We start from the raw sequence: 19,685 nt of genomic DNA, 5'->3' as shown, positions 1-19,685 counted from the left end.
CCTATTTATGTTGAGCAGAAATTACTTATGCAGGAAGCACCACTGATTGTAATAGGTGAACTGACATGAGAGAGGGTTGTAAAACCACAAAACCATAGGAAGCGACTCACAAGCAGAGAGAAGATTAACATAACTTTCTGACAATGATATTTAAAACACGTGAAACCTCCATTCAATGAAGAATAAGGAAAAGTATTTTTCACAGAAAAATTTTAATTTACTTCAGATTGCTTTGGGGTTTTTCATACTTGTTTCACTTCAAAATTTCCTAGTTTATTCACAGATTCTAAATTTCTAATTTGTAAGGATCAGTATCCTTCACCAGGATTGTTTCATTGGTTCCCCATGTCATGGCATGCTTGCAAAGTGCATAACAATTTGGCTTTGCTTCAGACTTGTGTTTCTTCAAAATTTACCACTTCAACCACCCTCCAGCATCCCCTATCCTATGCTAAAAGTTCTTGACTGAGAAACAGCCTGCTCCAAGTAACTGAGACACAACAGTCTATGTGAAATACAAAAATGAAAATTCCTGTCTAATTATGCTGAAACACATCATGATTAGTGATGGCCATTCTCCCCAGCTCTGTATGAGGACACATTTCTGACCCTTTATCTACCCCATCTCCACTCTGATATGTAGAATTGTAATGCATTTTCCCATTCTGGCTCAGCGCTCCCATTCTTAGTCAAAGGGAAGGGAATCATCTATGTGTTTCAGCTTCAGGAAAACAGTATCATGCAGAAGAGCTCCTGGCTTAAATACAATTTCCTTTTCTTTCTTTTTTTTTTTTTTTTTTTTTTTTTTTTTTTCTTTCTGTCTTTCTGGTGTTTCAAATATCTTTCCATTGATATCAGTAGCAACAACAGAAAAGTGGATAACACCTCAGCTATAAAAAGAAGAGGAATATGAGCAACCCTGCCTATGACAGAGGGGTTGGAACCTGATGATCCTTGAGGTTCCTTCCAACCCAAGCAGTTCTATGTTTCAATGATTCTACAAGAACAGCTGAACCACAGTTCTGCCTAGTGGGCGACAGGGAAGAGCCAGGATAAGGAGAAAGAAACCACTGGTGATAGAGATAAAGAAGTCTATTTATTGTGTTAATTTCCTGGAGGTACATAGTTCCCTCCCAAAAAGCAAAATATTAAACTGCCACTACACTTTACTGCAATCCAGAGACCCATAAGAAGAAGCAAGGCAAAAGAAAATAAAACAAAAAGAAAATAACTTTGGTACAACCAATAAATTAATTTATTGGTACAACCAATAAATTAAAATAACAGGGTGGGAGGAAATCATAGGAGTCTACAAGAAAGTAGATTTTGAGATAAGAAAAACTGAAAACTTGGGGTGAAGTCAAGCTTAACAAAAGGTTGTAAGGATAAGTACAGAAAAATGATGCTCTCATAAAGAAGATGGTCTCAGAAATTTAGTGGTATTTGAAGGCAGAGGCCAAAGTGAAAACAGAAAATCTCAGACATGGGAAAAGGAAGCCAAATAAGGCTCAGATGTCATTGTGCCCTTTTCAAATCAACAGTTATCTAGAAAAGCAGCAGAAGCTGATGAAAACACACCTGTTTATCCTCTACTAACATGTTTGAAATTTAGTTCCTGTAAAGAAAACATATGAATATTTTTAATACTACCTCACTTAGAGTAAGCATTTGCAACTCTTAAGAATTCTGTAACTGATGGAAAACATACACGTGGCTGGAATATCCTCCAAACCTTAAATGCTCACAAAAACACAACTGAAAATCTCCTGGCTTTTTTAATGAATCACAGAATCACAGAATTGTAGGAGTTGGAAGGGACCTCTAGAGATCATCGAGTCTAACCCCCCTGCCAAAGCAGGCTCCCTACACCATGTCACACAGGTAGGCGTCCAGGCGGGTCTTGAATATCTCCAGAGAAGGAGACTCCACCACCTCCCTGGGCAGCCTGTTCCAGTGCTCCGTCACCCTCACTGTAAAGAAGTTCTTCCGCACATTCGTGCGGAACTTCCTATGCTGTACTTTCATCCCATTACCCCTAGTCCTATCCCCACACACTACTGAAAAGAGACCAGACTCACCACTATGGCTCCCACACCTCAGGTATTTATAAACCTGGATCAAGTCCCCTCTCAGCCTTCTTTTCTCAAGGCTAAACAGACCCAGTTCCCTAAGTCTCTCCTCATAGGGGAAGATGACCGAAATACATCTCTTCCACTTCATAGAGGAACAAAGTAGATATTGGTATTTCTGCTGGCAAATATTACTGAATGTGCAAATCAGTGTCATGCATTGAATTTTAAACACTGAACAGAGAGTTATTTCTAAAATCTACTCTAAGAATTCACTTTTAGCCAACATATTCACTTTTCATTGCATGCTTTATTATCTCTGCTGTCCAGGCTATTATGCTATAAAACAATTTTCTGATTACTTAATGGGATAGCAAGTTACATCTGTATAATGACAAACTGAGTAATTCTGAAGATGACTTAGATACAGTATAAAATTATGCTAAGACTGAAAGCCCAGGTAGAGTCCTCCATTCTCTGATTCTCCATAAGAACATGCCTGAGTTGCCCTGTCTCAGTGTGCCTGCTAGTCCCCAACAGTAGTTAGCAAAGAAAAAATACTATTCTTTGTAAAAGCATGTGAGGAATTCTTTCTGTACATATTCCAACAGAAGCACAAGGTCTCAAGGATTCTAAACTCTCTTACTACCACTTCTACCATTCTTTTCCAGCACAGGGGAAAACTAAGCCACTGTTTCCTTTCTGTTTCTCCTAGAAACAACTGAATCCTTTCATTTGCTCTTAACTGTTCCGTCACCCAGCTGTACTTCAGCACTCTCCGCTACTTTCATCTGCCATATTTCAGGCTCCCAAAACAAACTGTTGGAGAAAAATAGCAAGGAATAAGAATCTGAGAACTTCAAATATTTTACATAGAAATAAATAGCAGTACCAACCTCTTTCATTTTTTCCAGTTCATTCTGCAGTGCCTGTTTTGTGGTTTCAACTTCTATAAGCTGCTGTCTTAATTTTTCATTTTCATCTTCTGTTACAGTACGTTTTTCTTCTACATTCTCTAACTCATGATGAAGTCTCACTGATACATCTTTTGCAACCTAAATGTAGAGATATTTCAGAAGAAAGGGAAAAAACCCACAATTACAAAAGAATTCCTGCTGAAGTGCTTAGTGTCTAAGCAACATTTTACAAGTTAATTCTGGATGCTTTTATTTAAGCGATATGTAAGGAAACATGTATGCAATGACATATACACATAGAATTACAAATTCTTCAAAATTCAAGATAAGCCCTACAAATAAACAAACAAATAAATAAATAAAAATCTTTCTATGGAATTTACTGGAAAGCACTGGAAACCAACACTTTCTTAGGTTCTGATAAATCAACAATGAAAGAATATCTTAATTATTCCCAGAGACAGTGCAGCATCTGTTTTCTCTCAACCACTGCCAGCTTATTCTTTTCAATGCTGTAAAGGATATGCCCTTCAAATACTTGACATGTGGAAGCACCAAGTTAAAAGCACAGCCCAAGTTCTCCAGGCCAACTGTACATGGGCATTGCAAAGGACCACAAATGGGAAAAACTTTATTTCAACCCTTCTAATTTCTCTAACCCTCATGGATGGCTAATCAAAATATATGGCATTTAGTTAATTTGCTGCTGGTTAATTTGAAGAGTAAAATATGAACAAACATTTTTACTGACCTCATACTTGTCTAAATTATGCATGATATTTTTAAATTAAAATGAGCACAAGCTTAATTAGGGAGTTTGACATTTTCTTTTTTAATTGCATTTTCACAGGAATAGAGTTAAAAGGAACTCAACAAGATCTAATTCTTTTTCCTTGTGTAAGGCAATAAGAATTTTGCTATTTAAGCCATTTGCATTGTATTTTGTGAAATGAGTAGGAACTGTAGTCACACATTAAAAATATTTAAATATACACTAATCACTTCCATAGTGAAGATTTACACATATAATTTGATCAGGCTAATTTGATGATTTCTTTTTTAGAACATCAGAAAGTAAAATTAATCCTTCTTAGCTTTACTTAGGGGAGCTCAGAGGGCTTTCACTACAATTCTTATGCTTACATGTTGAAGAACTCTTTTTGACATACTAAAACACTGAAGAAAAAGAACTGCAAGCAAGCAGTCTAGAAAAATCTGATCTATCGGAATATGGCAACAGCCAGTGAGTCAGCCTCCCCTGACAAGAAACTGTGTGTGCATTACTGATACAACACTGCAGTGTAGTACAAGATCATTCAGTAACCTCCCCCACTGCACACACACTCAAGACACATAATGCCCAGAAGAAAAAGAGACTGGAGAGGAATTTCAATGATAAGCATAACCCAAAGAGACTGCAGAGTGAACTGAGAATCACACCATAAAGCTGCATCTCGATGTCTTTTTCCCACAGTCAGTATTAAGCTGCTCATCTGTTTGACCAACCAAAGCAAACAGAAAATCACTGGGGACATTCTTAACAGCATCCTACCCACAGTCTGCAGCTATACTCCATATCAGCAAATGCAACAAGATCATTACTAGAAGTGATTTTATGTCACAAAATTTGGAGAAGTGGCAGTTAAGGCAGACAGGTAATACAGAACATTCTAGATCACCTAGAAATTTGAATTCACTTATGCAAGATGTATTTTAATGCAGCTATATGAAAGACTGCACCTGCGAAGGACTGTAAAATGGAAAATGTTACTTTAGATAGAAAATCTTCAGAAGCTGACTTGGGAAGACTACAAAGAACGATGCATGAGCTACAAGCATGACTACCCAGAACCAGGACTTCAGTTGGGCAGATATGTGGCATTTGACAGCCATCCCTACCCAAAGTAAAATACAGTCATGACCTGTGGGAAGGCTTAGTAAAAACATCATTCCTTTGTACGCAGTCAATTGCGTAATCATTAAGAAAGACATGGGAAAGTCCTAATTGAAATGAGCCCTTCGTTCAGCTTGAAGTGTGGCCTGTGGATCTCCTGCAATGGCAGGTGAGAACCAAGGTACTGGGTCAACTTCCCTCCCAGCCAGCTGCTTTCCCTGTGAATACAAAGTAGCATTTAGCCAACTCTTTGTTTCTGACCAGGAAGACAGTGGTTTGTCCAGAGCCATACCACAGCTAGTTACAAACTGCTGCAGCCAAAACAGCAGATGTGGCTTTTGAATATGCACAGAAAAGGATTATCAATAAACACCAAAAAGGAAATTAACATTTTAAATGGTGTTAGTAAGAAAATTACCGGAATGTGTCTTGGCCTGGTGTTTGTGTTTTAATAAGAATGATGATAAGATGGAATTATTATTATTATTATTTTTTTCCCCAGAAAAGATGATCCAAGTCTGAATAACAAGGTTTGGAACAACAGACTCTTAATCCATCACACTTATCAGAAAGAAGTTTAGCAATGGTCTGTTTGTGCCATGTATTAAATTAGCATTTCCAGCCACAGTCCACAGAATCCAACATGGGTAACCAGTCCTCGGCAGGGGGATGGTCAATGAACTCCAGTTTGCTACACAGAGATCTGTGGTTCCTTGAGAAATAGCTGGGAGATCGTTCAATTGGAAAAGGTTTTGAAGTGTTGATTTGACAACAGCCTTAACAAAATCTAGAGCATGGAAGCAAAAATTAAACAGCTTCCAACTAGTTCAAGAAACTTGATTTCCCTCTAATTGGAGGGATCTAGAACAGAGATGGTATTATTTACTAACGTTACTATTTAAACAAATGCTTAAACTTCTCAGCAGTGGGCTATGGTTCATTCAAATGTCATGGACCAAATGCAAGTGATGACATAAGGAAATCTGATGGGCTGTGTCTACTGTTTTGCGTGTATGTGGCAAATCCTGGCTTTGCTGACAGTCCACTGACACCAGCAGAATCAGGATTTTGAGGTTGCAACTGCAAGCATTTAGTTTAACACTCCTTTGTGATCTTCACCAAAGAGGACACTGATCTCTAAAAGTCAGTGGGGCTGTTCAGTGAGGTTGGTTTAATTTTGCAGTGGGAGAATATGGCCTGTGTTCAACACAAAAGACCCAAACCTCCAGACTCCAACTGGAATTGCACTTTTGGCATTGTCACTTATTGCACAGTAACTTCACAAAACACAGCTGGATGAAAGCTGGTTGAAAGTCTGTCTGTGGGGCCTCCCTGCAGAGCTGCTTGCTGGAGATCTCCCTTTACTAGTTAAGCCGCAACACTACGTGCAGCACTGAATGCACAGCGTACAACAGAATGGATGATAACATGGGAGTCACAAGGCCTGAAGAGCACAGTGTGCCTCCACCTCCAGAGAGCTCTGTCACCCCAATGCTGCTCACACTCGTACCTTGAGGTCCTGCTCCATGCTGCGCAGCAGCTCACCGTCGATCTCACCAGTCTGCGCGTAGCGGAGCCTCTTGCGCTCAGCCTTGCGCAGCCGGTACTGGAGGATCCGGCAGTTCTTGTTGGCTCGCTCCAGCTCATGGCGCATTTCTTGAAGCTGACAAGCGTCCTCCTCGAAGAAGCTGTCCCTCATCTCATCCATCTCAGTCCTCAGCTCATCTATCTCGTTCTAACACCGGGCCGAGAAGGGGTGGGGACACCAACAGGTGGGTCAGAAACAGAGGTCAGCAAGGGTGGGGGAAGGCGCCCAGATGGAGCTCGGAGACGGCCCTTCTCCCCGCGGGGATCCGCCTAGCTCATTAAGAGCACCGCAACAAGAGAAGGAAGCGGTGCTGCCCGCGCACGCCGCGCCGAGGCCATTTTCCCTCCGCCCCAAGGGCCTCCCGGGCGGCAGGGAACCCCTCCCGGCTCCCCCAGACCCATCTCCGGCTCCCCGCCGCCTCCCCTCACCTTGAGGCTCTCGTTCTCCTCCCGTAGCTTTTCCATCTCCTCTTGCATCTCGTCCTGCGGCTGCGGGCTCAGCGATCCCTCGGGTGTGCCGTTCCTGCAGCCCGCCTCGCCCTGCCGCAGCCCCTCGGCCCCGGCCGCCGCCATGGCAGAAGGCGAGGAGGCAGGGACTACCGGGGGAGGCTCGGCCGAGGCGGCGGCCGCGGAGGAGGCGGCGGCGGCGGCGGCAGCAGCGGCGCCGTGGTTGTTGCCCTTGGTTTGCATCTGGGCGGCCGCCGCCAGCCCCTTCCTAAGGTGGAACTGGATGAGCTCACTCTGCAGGCATCCCTCCTTCCAGTACCCGCCGCCCGCAGCCCCGCGGCCCTTCCCCGCTACCGCGGAAGATGGAGGAGCCGAGGCCGCCTCCCCCGCGCCCTTCGGCGGAGCCCGCCCCGCTTTCCCCCTCCACTGCCTGGGCGGAGGCGCCGCCGCCGCCCCCTCGCGCTCCCCCGCGCCGCTTCCCGCAGGGGGCGCCTCCTCGGCGGGCTCTTCGGCCGCGGCCCTGCCGCCGTTAGCGGGCGACGCTTCAGCACCGGCTCCGGGATGGACAGCTCCCGGCGACGCCGCGCTCCGCGTCTGCTTCTCAGCGGCGCGGCCGCGGGCGGCCCGCACGGACTGTCCCGGCGGCGGCCGAGCGGCCCCGGGCTTCGCGGCGGAGGCGGCGGCGGGCGGGACGCGGGAGGCGGCAGCGGCGGCGGCTGCGGGGGGCGGCGGCCGCACGGCGGCGTCGCGGGCTCTGGCCGGGGAGGAGGCTCTCTGCTGCTTCCTGCCGCTGCTGCCCTCGGGATGGAGGCGAGGCTCGGCGGCGGCGCCCCCTGCGGGCGGTTGGCTCATGGCGGCGGCTATCGGCGAGAGGTGGCCATCCTTCGAGGCGTCCTCCGCTCTGCCGGCTGGGGGGGAGAAGCGGAGAGGACGATCGATCGGGCGAATGGGGAAGAGGTGGCGGCGAGCAGAATCCGCCCAGCACCCAGCCCGCCTCGCCCAGCGTGATGCCAACCGGCCCCGAGTCTGAAGGCCACAACATGAGTCCGAGGGGCTCCAAAGGGCTGAGGCTAAGAGCTGTTCCCATTCCTCTTTAACCTATCGCCATTTCACCCTTCTGATGTCAAACCCATCCCTATATGTGCTGCCATACCACGGCTGTATTTCAATCCGTACACACCCCTTCCCTCATACTCATCTTTGCTGCTCATCGTGGTACCAGCCCAGGTTGCTGCTGCACCCCTCTCCCTGCTTGAAGCCTCCTGCAGGCACCTGTCAGTGGGCCAGGCTGCTGCACAAACTGCTGCAGGTGACAGTGGCAGTTCACTGCTCTTTGGCCTTAGCAAGAGCTCTGCCAGGACAAGGCCAGGCCTCCGGAGCACTCCAACCAAGACTCTAGTGGAAAAGGGTCCCTGAATCAACTTTTAAGCCCATTTGAGTTTGATACTGGTAATGCCGAAACAGGAGCAAGGCGTAATCACTCCAGCAGATTTTCAAAGCAGAGGGAGTGAGGAATACACCCCAGCCCAACAGCAGTCATACGCAGTATTCATGTGAGTGTGAAAGGATGGCAATTTGGCTACCCAGTGACTGAACCAGAGTTTTCATAACCATAACAGATGATATGAAAATATCATCTGAAAATGATGCTGTAAAGACATTCCTTAATGCACTCTGAAAACATTAGCTATCAACTGTTTTTACATAGCCTTTGTTCAACTGCCCATAAAGGGAAAACGTGGGCCAAAGCAGAAGTGATAGCATTCCTAACATGGCCTAATGATTCCACCTAGACCACTGCAGGGTAAGGAATAAAGAAATCAAACCAGGCAAGGTCAGGGTAGACCTTATGCTGTACCCTGACAATTGCTTTGCTCTCCAAAACACATCAGGCACCAGCTCTACTCTGTGCTCTGGGGCGGGGGCTCAGAGATTACTGCCAAGTGCACTGTCATTATAATCCTCATTTTAACCAATATGTTTAAAACAGATACTCACAAAACCCCATAATTTGGCAGAATATTCCCATTAAATAGTAAAGAGATAGAATGGGAGTGTAAATCTACCAAAAGTCACGCATGCACAATGCTGTACAAAAGGTTTGCTTTGTTTCTCTATTAACCATCATAAGTGCTGTTGTTCAGAGCTATACAAGTACCAAATGTCACTCTTGAAAACCAGAAATCCCTGCAGAAGCTGAAAGAAGTCGGGACAGGACTTGGCTTAGATCCCATATTCTCCTGAGTGCTCTGACTCTTCCTTACCATCTTTATACCCCCAGTTCCAGGACTGACAACTGCCTACGGTTTGCTTGGCTGTGGCTGTTGTTTTGGGTATTTTTTTTTCCCCTGTGTTAGTAGCACAATGAAGGTCCCGTTTGAGCCCAAGTCCGAACCCCGTGTCCCCCCACCTCTCCCCAAAAAGAAAAAAAACCTTCCATGCAATCTTCCCTCCCGAGGCAAATCCACGTGGCGACGCGACACTGCATCTCCATAGGTTTTCCTGTCCGGAACAAGAAAAATGCCCGACCAAAGGCGGCAACAAAAGGCTCCACCCGCAGCGTGGGGATGCGGCGCAGGGCATCCCTCTGCCCTCTACTCCGCCGGGCTCCGGACCCCGCCCGCCTTTTGTCCCGATTCTAGGGGCGGGGGAGGCTTTTCTCAGCTCCCCACTTCTACCCAGCGGTTTTGTTGAACCAGAACCTTGAGTAGCATCCCCTCTCCTTTTCTCCATTATGTTCCCCCCCCCAGTTGCTTTCTCAAAGAAAAGAAAGAGAGGCTCGAGCCTCCAGCAGCCGCATTACTCACCCTCGCTCTGTCCTCTGCCCGACTGGCGAAACTCGTGCACGGAGAGACGGGCACCGCACCCGGGGTACCCGGCACTGCCAGAGCCTCTCAGGAAAATGAAGCAATATTCATGAGCTGACCTCACCGGGCCTTGGAGACGGAACGGGGGGAGGGAAGAGAACGGCAAAGGGAAGAGAAAAGAAAAGATTAACCGGCGGGAACCCCGCCCAGGCCTGGAGACGAGTTGCGTCTCTTTATCTGTCTGCACATGGTGGAATTGGATTACAGCACAAATGGGGGAAGGAGCTGCTTGCGGGAGATGCTCCCGCTTTCTCTTCCCAGTCCACTCCGGCAATCGATTCCGATCTATTATTTAGTGTACCCGTCGGGGAGCTGGCTTGGAGCAGGCGGGGATGCCAGGCGCCTCCTGCACCGGGGTAATAGGATTTCCCTTTGTTCGCTTCCTGTATCTGCGCTCGGAGAGCAGCGATCGCTCCTCGCGTCCCTTTGACAAAAGCCTGCTACATCTGGGAAAGGGAAAAACAAAAGCAAACCGCGGTGCTCTATTGAAGACAATTTTCCGGTGCTGTCTATTCGCGTGACTGTAGGATTAACACGCCACTAGCCGCACACTGCAGGCAAAACCCAACCATGTCCGTCTGCTTTACCTAAAGGAGCTACACCTGTTCGTTTTGTCACCAGGTGAATTTACTTTAGTTGGCCCGAAACACTTCGCACCTACAGCCTCTCCCGATTACGAAGAGAAGCAAATAAATAAATAAATAAATAATAAAAAGAAGGCTTTCCTTCCTCTCCTATTCTCTGGAGGAGGATAACATTGGTGGACAAGGGTTTTCCCATCCGACAGCCGTGTGTGGGAGTGCCTGGTTCTACCCCTGTGTAGCATTCCTGGCTGGTCTCTGGGCTGCAAATTCCTCCCCAGGATCATTAAATGAGGATTTCCAACCTGTACATATAGATATGCACATAGATGCATGCATAGGTCTATATACACAGAAATATTATATATGCATATAAACATGTAAGTGTACACATACAAACTTGTATATGCATGTATACATGTACAGCACACATAAATAAGTATATGCATATATACTTATACGTGGTATGTACATTTATATACTTACCTGTAAAGTCTGAATTCTGGAGCTGGGGGAGGGCAATCTGAAGGGAGACAGCTGCACTCTTTCTAGCTGTCTCTTCTAAAAGAAAAAAGAACAAACCACATTTGAAACATCATGTCCTGAAATGTGGAAAGGTGTTCTCCCTATCTGCATGGTCTCCAATCTTAAGCCCAGGGGCTACATGATGCGGACTTATACAGACAGGATGAGTTGAGATGTGAAAGATCTGAAAAACAGCGAGGAAGACACTTCTTGTGGCTGAGCTCTACAGTTCTCTGCCATGAGGTGCCGCACAACTTAAGGGTCCACATGACTTTTAAAAGTGGTTGAAAATTAGTGGAAGGAAAATCAGCTGAGGGAAACAAATGCAAAACACACAGCTTTAAAACAAAACAGAACAGAAAAAACAACCTAACCCTTTGTACTACCAAGTTTTTAATCTGGAAAATATCTGGGGAGAGATATAATTATGTGACTTTGTGTTATCTTCTAGCATCCACAGTCAGACACTTACCACTGAGCTAAACAAGTCTGTCTCTGAATGAAAATTCTTTTGCTCTTTCTCTAATTTTGCTTCTTTCTTTTCATCCTTTTTGCCATTTCTTTCTTGTTCTTCCTCCCTAGATGTCATCTTATGTGCAGCATTGATAACCTGCTACACCCTGATTGAATATGTACATGATTTTTTTAGCACCTTAATAGCTAAAATATTTTGACCCAAATTAAAATTGTTAATACCATATTTTCTTGTCTCCATTACTGCTTGTTCACAGAGATCGTTTTTTCATCCAGCTTGCAATTATGTTTAGTTGTGTGTAGTTATTCAAAAGGCACTGGACTCAAAGAGGGACAGAAAGAAAAAGGAGATGGGGAAATTCTCCTCCAAACAGAGTTTTGGTTTAAGTAATGTGTTTTTTCTAAGGTGAAGTTGAGAACTCTTATACAATGCCCTAAAAGTATGCTCCAAGCATGGCCTCCTAGCTTGCAATAAAAAAATACTTTGCCAGCAGATTTCAGTTTCAAACAGGATGCTTTTCCAGGAAGAGCTTTGGTTTCTGTACTTTGACCACATTGCTCACTCACCTCTTCTGCCCTCTTGGGAATATGCTGGGTTATGCTGGGGAGGAAGAGGAGGCACTGGAGCGTGCTGTGCTAACTGCATGGTGCTGGCACTACCCCAGTTGGCGCAGGCTCCATCTTATTTCCCTGCTCAAGGAGATGTGCAGGACACCACTAATTATACATCAGACCACAGTTCTTTTATTCTGTCCTTAGAAAATTGAAAGCTTGAGACTTCAATTCACCAATTTCAAATATGGTCACTAAATGGCACTAATGTCTGTTGTACCAAGCAGTAATTCAAGGATAAACAATTAATACTTTATCATGTTCCTTCTTTCCTGTTTATCTGGAAATTGAAAAGCTTTCTAGATATACTACATAGAATTGCTCAGCATCAAATTGAGAAGATTGAAAAATAATAAAATAAGCAGCAGAAAGTATTTCTTTCAAGCATGCTTATTTTGGCATACACATTTGACCAGATCATTATATAAAATAACAGTGATCCTGATTGCCACTACTGTCTCCTTCTTCCTCCCCCTCATGCTCTATAGTGCCTGCTCCTCTGCCAGAGGCTGCTATAGCACAGCACATTGAGCTTGCACATTTTGTTCATCTGCATTCTTATACGCTCAAACTCTACCAAGGGTACAGGGATTCTATCTGCATTTCTCCTGAAATTCATGCCAGTGAGAGAAGGAGGTAGTGCCATTTTTTGCTACTATGAAAAGGAAACTCTTATACCTGACCCACTGGCATCAGGCTCCATATTCATAATGAATCTCTCATATTCCAGCTCAGGAAGGCTGCTTGCCATGTGCTGTGTCACATAGGTCTTTGTCTATCCAGCTCATGAATTCCAACACCTAGGTGATTTCTTAGTCTCATGATGAAATTCAGATTAGAGGAATCTTTGGCTCTGATGGTAGGGAATAAAACTAGATGAAGTTATGGCTGTTGATTATTAGGACTCCATTTCTTGTAGTGATAAAATAAAGGCTTTCTTCTATTTTTGCTGTCCAATATTTCATTCTGGCTTTCTGAAGGCTGAAGATTTATGTTCCTGCCTTTTGTTCCTAGAGAAATCAATTGTACCTATTGTTCAGAAATAAGCGTGCCCTGAAACAGACCAATGCCTCTCAGCCATTCCTGATGAAAAAAACAGTTCATAGCAGAATCCCTCTGCTTCTCCTGGACTTATTATACCTTCTGCTACCAGAATGATTTGTTTTTTATTTTTAATAATTTATCAATTTAGAACTTAAGATATTATTTACAAGTAAAAAATAAAAACAACAACAACAACAAAAAACCATCAGCCTTTCTGTATTGCTATTTCCCATAACATTCCTTTGAGTCTCTTCTTTTTTCTTATTCAGAAGCTAGAATTGCACCAAACCTGCATAAATCCTACCATGCATACATGCATCTGTATAGGCTATATATTGCATTTGTACCTAAAGCTCATAGGTTATTCAATGAGACTGACAGGAGATTAATTCTACAGACAATCTAGTGGCTAAGACTGTTGGAATGAAATTTGGAATGAAATTCAAAATATAGAATATCTTTGGATTAAACAGCCTTGTCCCTTGCCTCATTGCAATTTATATAACATGCTCAGCTACTGCTAAAGAAAAACAACATTGCTATTTGAACACTAGTACGTTATCTGTAGGCTCAAGTAGCCATTTCCAGAGAGAGGTTTCAAATATGAAGTAAAATGTCCGAAGGCAAACTCAGAGCTCTTTCTGACTGCTTAAAGTTTATTCTTATGAGAAGTTACTAGTGAGCAGACTGTGTTCTGGGGTTTGCCTTTTTCCTTGAGGAAGCTTTGCGGACTACTCTTTCTGCTTGTGTATTACCAGCCAGCACTACTGCATAATACCAAGCAGTGATCTGTGTTCAATATAAAGGAGTTGTTACTCACTGTAATGTCTGAAGTCCTCATCATGACTTGTTCAATCAAGCTGCAGATATTCTCATCACATTGCACTCCACAGCCTAAAGTAAGTGATTGTAGTGGTTACAGCACCCACAGGCATTTACAGGCTCCTTCTTCTGTGCCTGAAGAAAGGTTGGAAGAAACAAGGTCATGCTGTAGATTGGTGATCTTGATCTGTTACACTCCAGCAGTTGTCCATTGTCTGTCAGGTCAGTGTAAAATGAAGCTGCAAAATTGTAGAGCTGCTCTGGTGCCCAGTTCCCTCTGAGTATGAAGAGATTTAGATCCTGATCTTGAAAGACGGTGAACAGGTCAAAAAATAGTCCACGTTTACTTAGTTTTGTTTTATATATTTATACTCCAATAAATTGATTTTTATTTCTTTTTCATTAATTTGGGATGTTGGTTTGATTACATATGGTTATGTATAATTGTTCAGGCTGGGACCATATCTGGTTGCTGTGACTTCCAGGTGAAATCACATTATCAGAACCAACGGATCTGATATGAATGGAGACAACATTTGGACTAGAATTTTTGAAAATAATAGCAAATTTGTCTCTGTCCTTTATGCTCCTGAATGCCTGTAAGAGCTCAGCACAAGTAATTTTGAAAATAAGTTTTCCATTCCTATGTCTTAATGGCTATTGAATATGATGAGTAGAGCTTGACATTTTATTTGCTGATTTATACTTGCAAAGACAAGCAAAAAAATTACTGTACTTACACAAGCTAAACATCAGTAAATCAATAGTGAATCAGTTCGTTTGTTTACCCATTTGTTGGACTTTCTAGCATGTGTATTATGATATTATCTGCATCTTGGATCATATCCAAGCTTCTTACGTAATGTCCTGTTGCTTGTTGGGAAAGAAGAGAGCTTCTGGCACACAACAAAACAGTAAAACTAGGATATCAGGCTTTCCACCTGGTACATGTTATCATTCCTGCATGGAATAAGCTCTGCTTCCGGAATTACACACTAGGGGTTTGATGCATGGCTTCAGATTCAGGGACTGCATGTGAGAATAGCAATTGAGAAAATAATTTGGCTCAATTATACTTCCTTTTGTATACCAGTATTGCCTTGTAAGGCTCTGAGTTGCAGACAGATTGTGCCTACACTGGCTTCTGTTTTCTCTCCAGGCTTCTAGAGAGCAGTTTTGTGCAAGCAAGGCCAGAGTTGCAGCGGTTTCTATGGTGACTTCACCCACACGTCACCCACCAGCAGCCCCTCTCCACAGGCCTCAGTGATCTGTGCATGCCATTATGCCTTGATGGAAGTACCAAGGAGGGAGAATTGTTTCCAAGGAGTAGTGAGGGAAATCAGAGGTGGTATACTGCCTTTGTAGCTGATTCCATAGTCTCAGACAGTCTGGAAATGGGAATAGGAGAGACCTCATTCCTGCAAGGTAGTCTATGAAAGACTGCTTTGTTTTACTGCCTTGCTCCCTTGTGAATGCTTGGTATCTAGCAATAGCATAGAGAGATAAGTACCTGTAGCCTGATATATGCCATTCCAAGTCCCAGTGGAGTAACATTACTCAAGGCAACACATTTATCTGCTGCAGTTTTACTAGAGGTGAAATAGCTTTTGGGTTAGTGGTACCGGGGTAGGGCAGGAAAGATGGGTGCCAGGCTATGAGAGCCTTTGTCCCACTGTCGCAGCAGTACTGCTGCCCACAGAGAGCCTGAACTCTGTGGAACACTTTACGGGGGACCATGACTGAAGAGTACCCTTAAACTTAAGGCAGAGCCTTTGAGTTAGAAAGGGCACTAACTGAATCTTTCTCTCTCCTTCTCAGAGCCTGAGCTGTGGAGTTAGCTTGGTACTGCCTTAGCAAAGGCAGTAATAACTCTATATGCTTTTAACTGTCTAACTAATTAGTTATTAATGAAATATACATATATGAGAGGATCCTCCACAGGTTCTGCTCATTCCTAAGGTACAAGGAAGCACACAAACCTACCTTATGTCAAACTCATGCCTGTTCAGAGCCTATAAATCCAGTCTTTCTAAACATACCCTCTAGCCCCCTGCTTGAGGCTGTGTTGTGACTGTGAAAGAGGCAAGTGCAGGAAGCAACCACATATGATACTGCAGGAATCTCCACAGTTCCCTTAAAATCCTCTGGAATTAAACTTTGAGTCTATTGAGTTTGGTTGCAAATATCACGCTGTTATTAAAATGGCCAGTTTATGTTATGTTAAGTTTCATTAGACATTTTACTCAAAATCTCAGGTTAGCTGGCATAGGATTGTTCACATAATTTGGATACTGACAGATTTAATTTAGAATTTTTACTAAGTTAATAAAGGCAATGCATCTTTTCAAGTCACTGATTATTTCTGCCAAGATTATAAAAAAAGAATGTTCATTCACTTGAAATCCTTTATATAATCCAAGAAATGTTGTGAATCACATTATTGGATTAAGCTACAAATACTTAAAATATCTTTACAAATGAACTTTATTAAGGTAGCAAATGTCCTTGCTATATTTGCATGTAAATGGGGCATGGTTAGTGGGTATGGTTGTGATGGGTTGGTGTTTGGACTAGATAATCTTTTCCAACCTTAATGATCCTATGACTCTCTGTAATAAACTTTTGTATGACAAGAAAAAAAATGTATAATCACAATAAGACTTATTTAACCTAGCAAAGAAGATGTTCTAAATTTTATAATGAAGCTTTTGTTTTGAGAGAAATTACTACTGCTTCTGGAAATGAAGGGTCTCTGTACTCCCTTGGGTCTGCTGAGTTTCATGCACAGAGCAGAGAAATTCCTGCTGCAGCAGATGACTTTCAGTTTTACAATTCCAGAACCATGTAATAATGTTAGCTAACATCTATTCCCCTCCTAATCTTGAGATCTATTTCTGGAAAAAGTTATACAAAACAGACTAACCCAGAGAAGTTAAATCTTCTCATATACGATTGAGGAAAGTTGTTTGTTTGTTTGTATGCATTTGTTTTTTGTAGTTGTTGTTTGTTTTGTTTTAGATAATCATTATTACCCTGTTTTCATTTGCACACCCTTTGTGTTCATCTGTAATGACTGAAAAAAACATGAGACAAAGGTCAATTCTATCATTTAGTTTAGCCTATTTTTAATATCTTGAAATACTGAAAACTCCAGGGCTGAAAGCTTCACTGCCATTAAAACACATAAGAAGACATGTGATACTTTGAGTCCAGGATCTCCCTTTCAGAAAGAATAATTGGCTTCTCCAGCTACTACTGCAGTGATGGTCTCTCTCATTGCAGGATGTTTTGAGAGCCATTGGGATCTGAGAGGTGAAGCATGAATCTAATTTGATTATCTTTATACTTTAGACTTTCAGCTGTGATTTTCTAGGCTGTGAGAATTTTGTAATCACAATAAAGCAGTTGTATTGGATTACACATTGGGTACAGTTTGTATAATGCAACAGAGACTTATACCAAAACAATGTTACGCTTCTGCAAAGTGAAACTGAGAAGCTATGAAGTAGTCTCATTTTATGACTTCACAGAGTAAGGAAAGTTCTTGCTGGCATCATTCTTAGCATACTAGCAGAATCTGATACTTTTCCCATACGCACAGAAGAGGACACTGATCTTTCCGTAAAGCTCTTTAATACATACAGGGGAAACCCTAAGGTAGGTGTTTGATGTGTGCTGCTGTTGCAGTAATACTCATGGAAGAGAAAATTGTATCCCCAAGTGCAGATAAACTTTATTTCCTGTCATGGGAATGAATCAGAAGTTGTATACAGGAAGTAAGTGCAAAAGTTCATTTGCATATCAAAATATTCATGATATGAGTGTGAGCTTAATACATCACAGATTTAAAAAGTCTTGTTGAGAGTGAGAGCATGGTAAATCAGAACTCCAGTTCGCATGAAAGAAGTATCAGCTTCTGTTCCCCAGTTACGCTCTTATCATTGTACTTCTGATCAGGCTCAACTGAAAAATTTGACAGCAGTGGTGCCTACATGAGGTTCCATCCAGCGTATGATCAAGCTGTCTGAAATCAATACTAAATCCACTTCCAAAGAAGTTAGTAGCTCATACAATTGCTCCCTTCTCTCTGGATGTTCTGAAAGAACAAGCACACTCTTTGTTCTATGATAATAAAAGAAATGCTGTCGGTTCTTCTAATGAAAGCACAGCAGCAACTGGTCACCACGGGCTGATGCTTACATGACAGAACAGAGTGCAAAGGCCTTTTTAAAAAACAGTGTTAAAAATGTTGAATACTTCAATTTCTTCACAGCAGATCTGACAAACAATGGGATTAAAAACATTGTGATTACTAAGTTTCGAATCAGTGAAATAATGCCATAAGACATACGCAAAATATTTCTTGTACAGGCATAACGGTTTCCCCACATGTAAAGAAACAGAAAAATGCACATAAATGTAATAACTTGACAGTGGAAACACTTTCTGTCATTTCTATAAAATATCAGTGCTGTTAATGAATGCTTTTATTAACATTATTTTAATTAGATGTATTTTTTATTTCTTTTCACAGCAATGTAATATTCAAGATACCTGTCAGATGATGATGTTTTTTAGAAACAGAGGGTTCTTGAATGTCATTTAGCACCATCCAGCCTTGCTCTGCCAATCAAGACTTAAGGATGTTCCTCAACTCCCAAATGCTCTTGTGGACAAACTTTACACAGCAAGAATAGAGTAGTGGTGGTGAACCAAAGTCTGCCAGAGCTCTGAAGAAGAAATACAGGACTTGTGAGAACAGGCAAAGGCCAATACACCTCTTTCCTACTCCGGGTGTGTTTTCTTTAACTCTTTGAGTGGGATTTAGAATCTGAACTCATCCTCAACCTCCTGCTCCTGACTGGAGAAGAAACAGCAATGAAAACACATGGTGTTACTGAGAGGAATAGCACTGGACTGAAGCAGAAGGGTCTGGGCAGGAGCAGACTCCCTCATCTTTTTACTGAGGAAGGATCTGCAAGGCTCAGAAAGGGAGATAGAGAAGGTCATTCTGAAAATGGCGTGTGGCAAGCAGGATGCTGCTAACTTCCACATGTTGTTTGGAGCCATCTGAGAGCATGTAATGAATGAATTATGCCAAGCAAAACAACTGTAATCCAAATGCCTTAGTACTTTTCAGATTCAAGTGAGTAGATTGCCTAAACACATTTATGCATGAGGTAAGAGGTAATTTTACTCACAAAGACCTCTAATATTCAATCAGTATTTATAAATCCTGGCTCATTCATTTTCCTGAAAAACAGGAATTTATTGTCATCCATCCAGTGCACAGAATTTGTTTGACTGGTGTATGGTAAAGTACAGAAGATAAATAAGGCTGCTATTCTTCATCACAAAAACAAACAAAAAAAGAATGATCCCCTTCTGCTCCCCCCACCAAAAAACAAAACAAAACAAATCCAATCAACCAAACCAAAACAACAAACCAAAGAAAAATGAAAGAAAAGAAGAGAAACATTTCAGTTTGATCAGACAACAGAGGACAAACCATTTGTGAGTGTTTTGTAGATCTTGGTGAAGAACCTTTTAAAGCTAAGCCACTACCAAAGCTTTAGAAAATAATGACGTTATTTTCTGAGGCAAATCTAAATCATAACTTCAGTCCATATGCCATCATCAATTACCCTTCCAATTAGTCTGACTCAGAGCATTAAGATAACAGAGACCTTCACCAGTGATGTGAAATGACCACATCTGTGAAGGCAGAGTAATTTCTGCGTCTGCCTGATAAGTGTGCCAACAATTATGTCCCTTGAGCAAGGAGTTCTGGAAATCACAAAGAGCAATACCTGACAGAAGCAGAAACAGCTGCCAGTCTACTTTCC

The 19,685-nt window shown here is 42.7% G+C and overlaps 1 protein-coding gene across 1 annotated transcript in view; it reads right to left on the bottom strand.

Moving 5' to 3' along the window:
• The window catches only part of SOGA3 (SOGA family member 3), a 28,853-nt gene extending 16,846 nt beyond the window's left edge, over positions 1-12,007 (bottom strand). Inside the window, exons 1-6 of the mRNA XM_015858532.2 lie at positions 11,929-12,007; positions 10,849-10,923; positions 9,722-10,072; positions 6,897-7,822; positions 6,391-6,615; positions 2,966-3,124 (exon numbers count right to left, since the gene is read on the bottom strand). Of these exons, the coding sequence (XP_015714018.2) occupies positions 2,966-3,124; positions 6,391-6,615; positions 6,897-7,822; positions 9,722-10,072; positions 10,849-10,923; positions 11,929-12,007 (1,815 nt within the window). The remainder of the gene's footprint in view (positions 1-2,965; positions 3,125-6,390; positions 6,616-6,896; positions 7,823-9,721; positions 10,073-10,848; positions 10,924-11,928) is intronic.
• Positions 12,008-19,685: the final 7,678 nt, after the last annotated feature.

Source organism: Coturnix japonica, chromosome 3, assembly GCF_001577835.2.
Source record: "Coturnix japonica isolate 7356 chromosome 3, Coturnix japonica 2.1, whole genome shotgun sequence".
Taxonomy (NCBI): Eukaryota; Metazoa; Chordata; class Aves; order Galliformes; family Phasianidae; genus Coturnix; species Coturnix japonica.
Note: the sequence above shows the minus strand (reverse complement) of the source record. Positions and strands in the feature narration are given on the sequence as shown.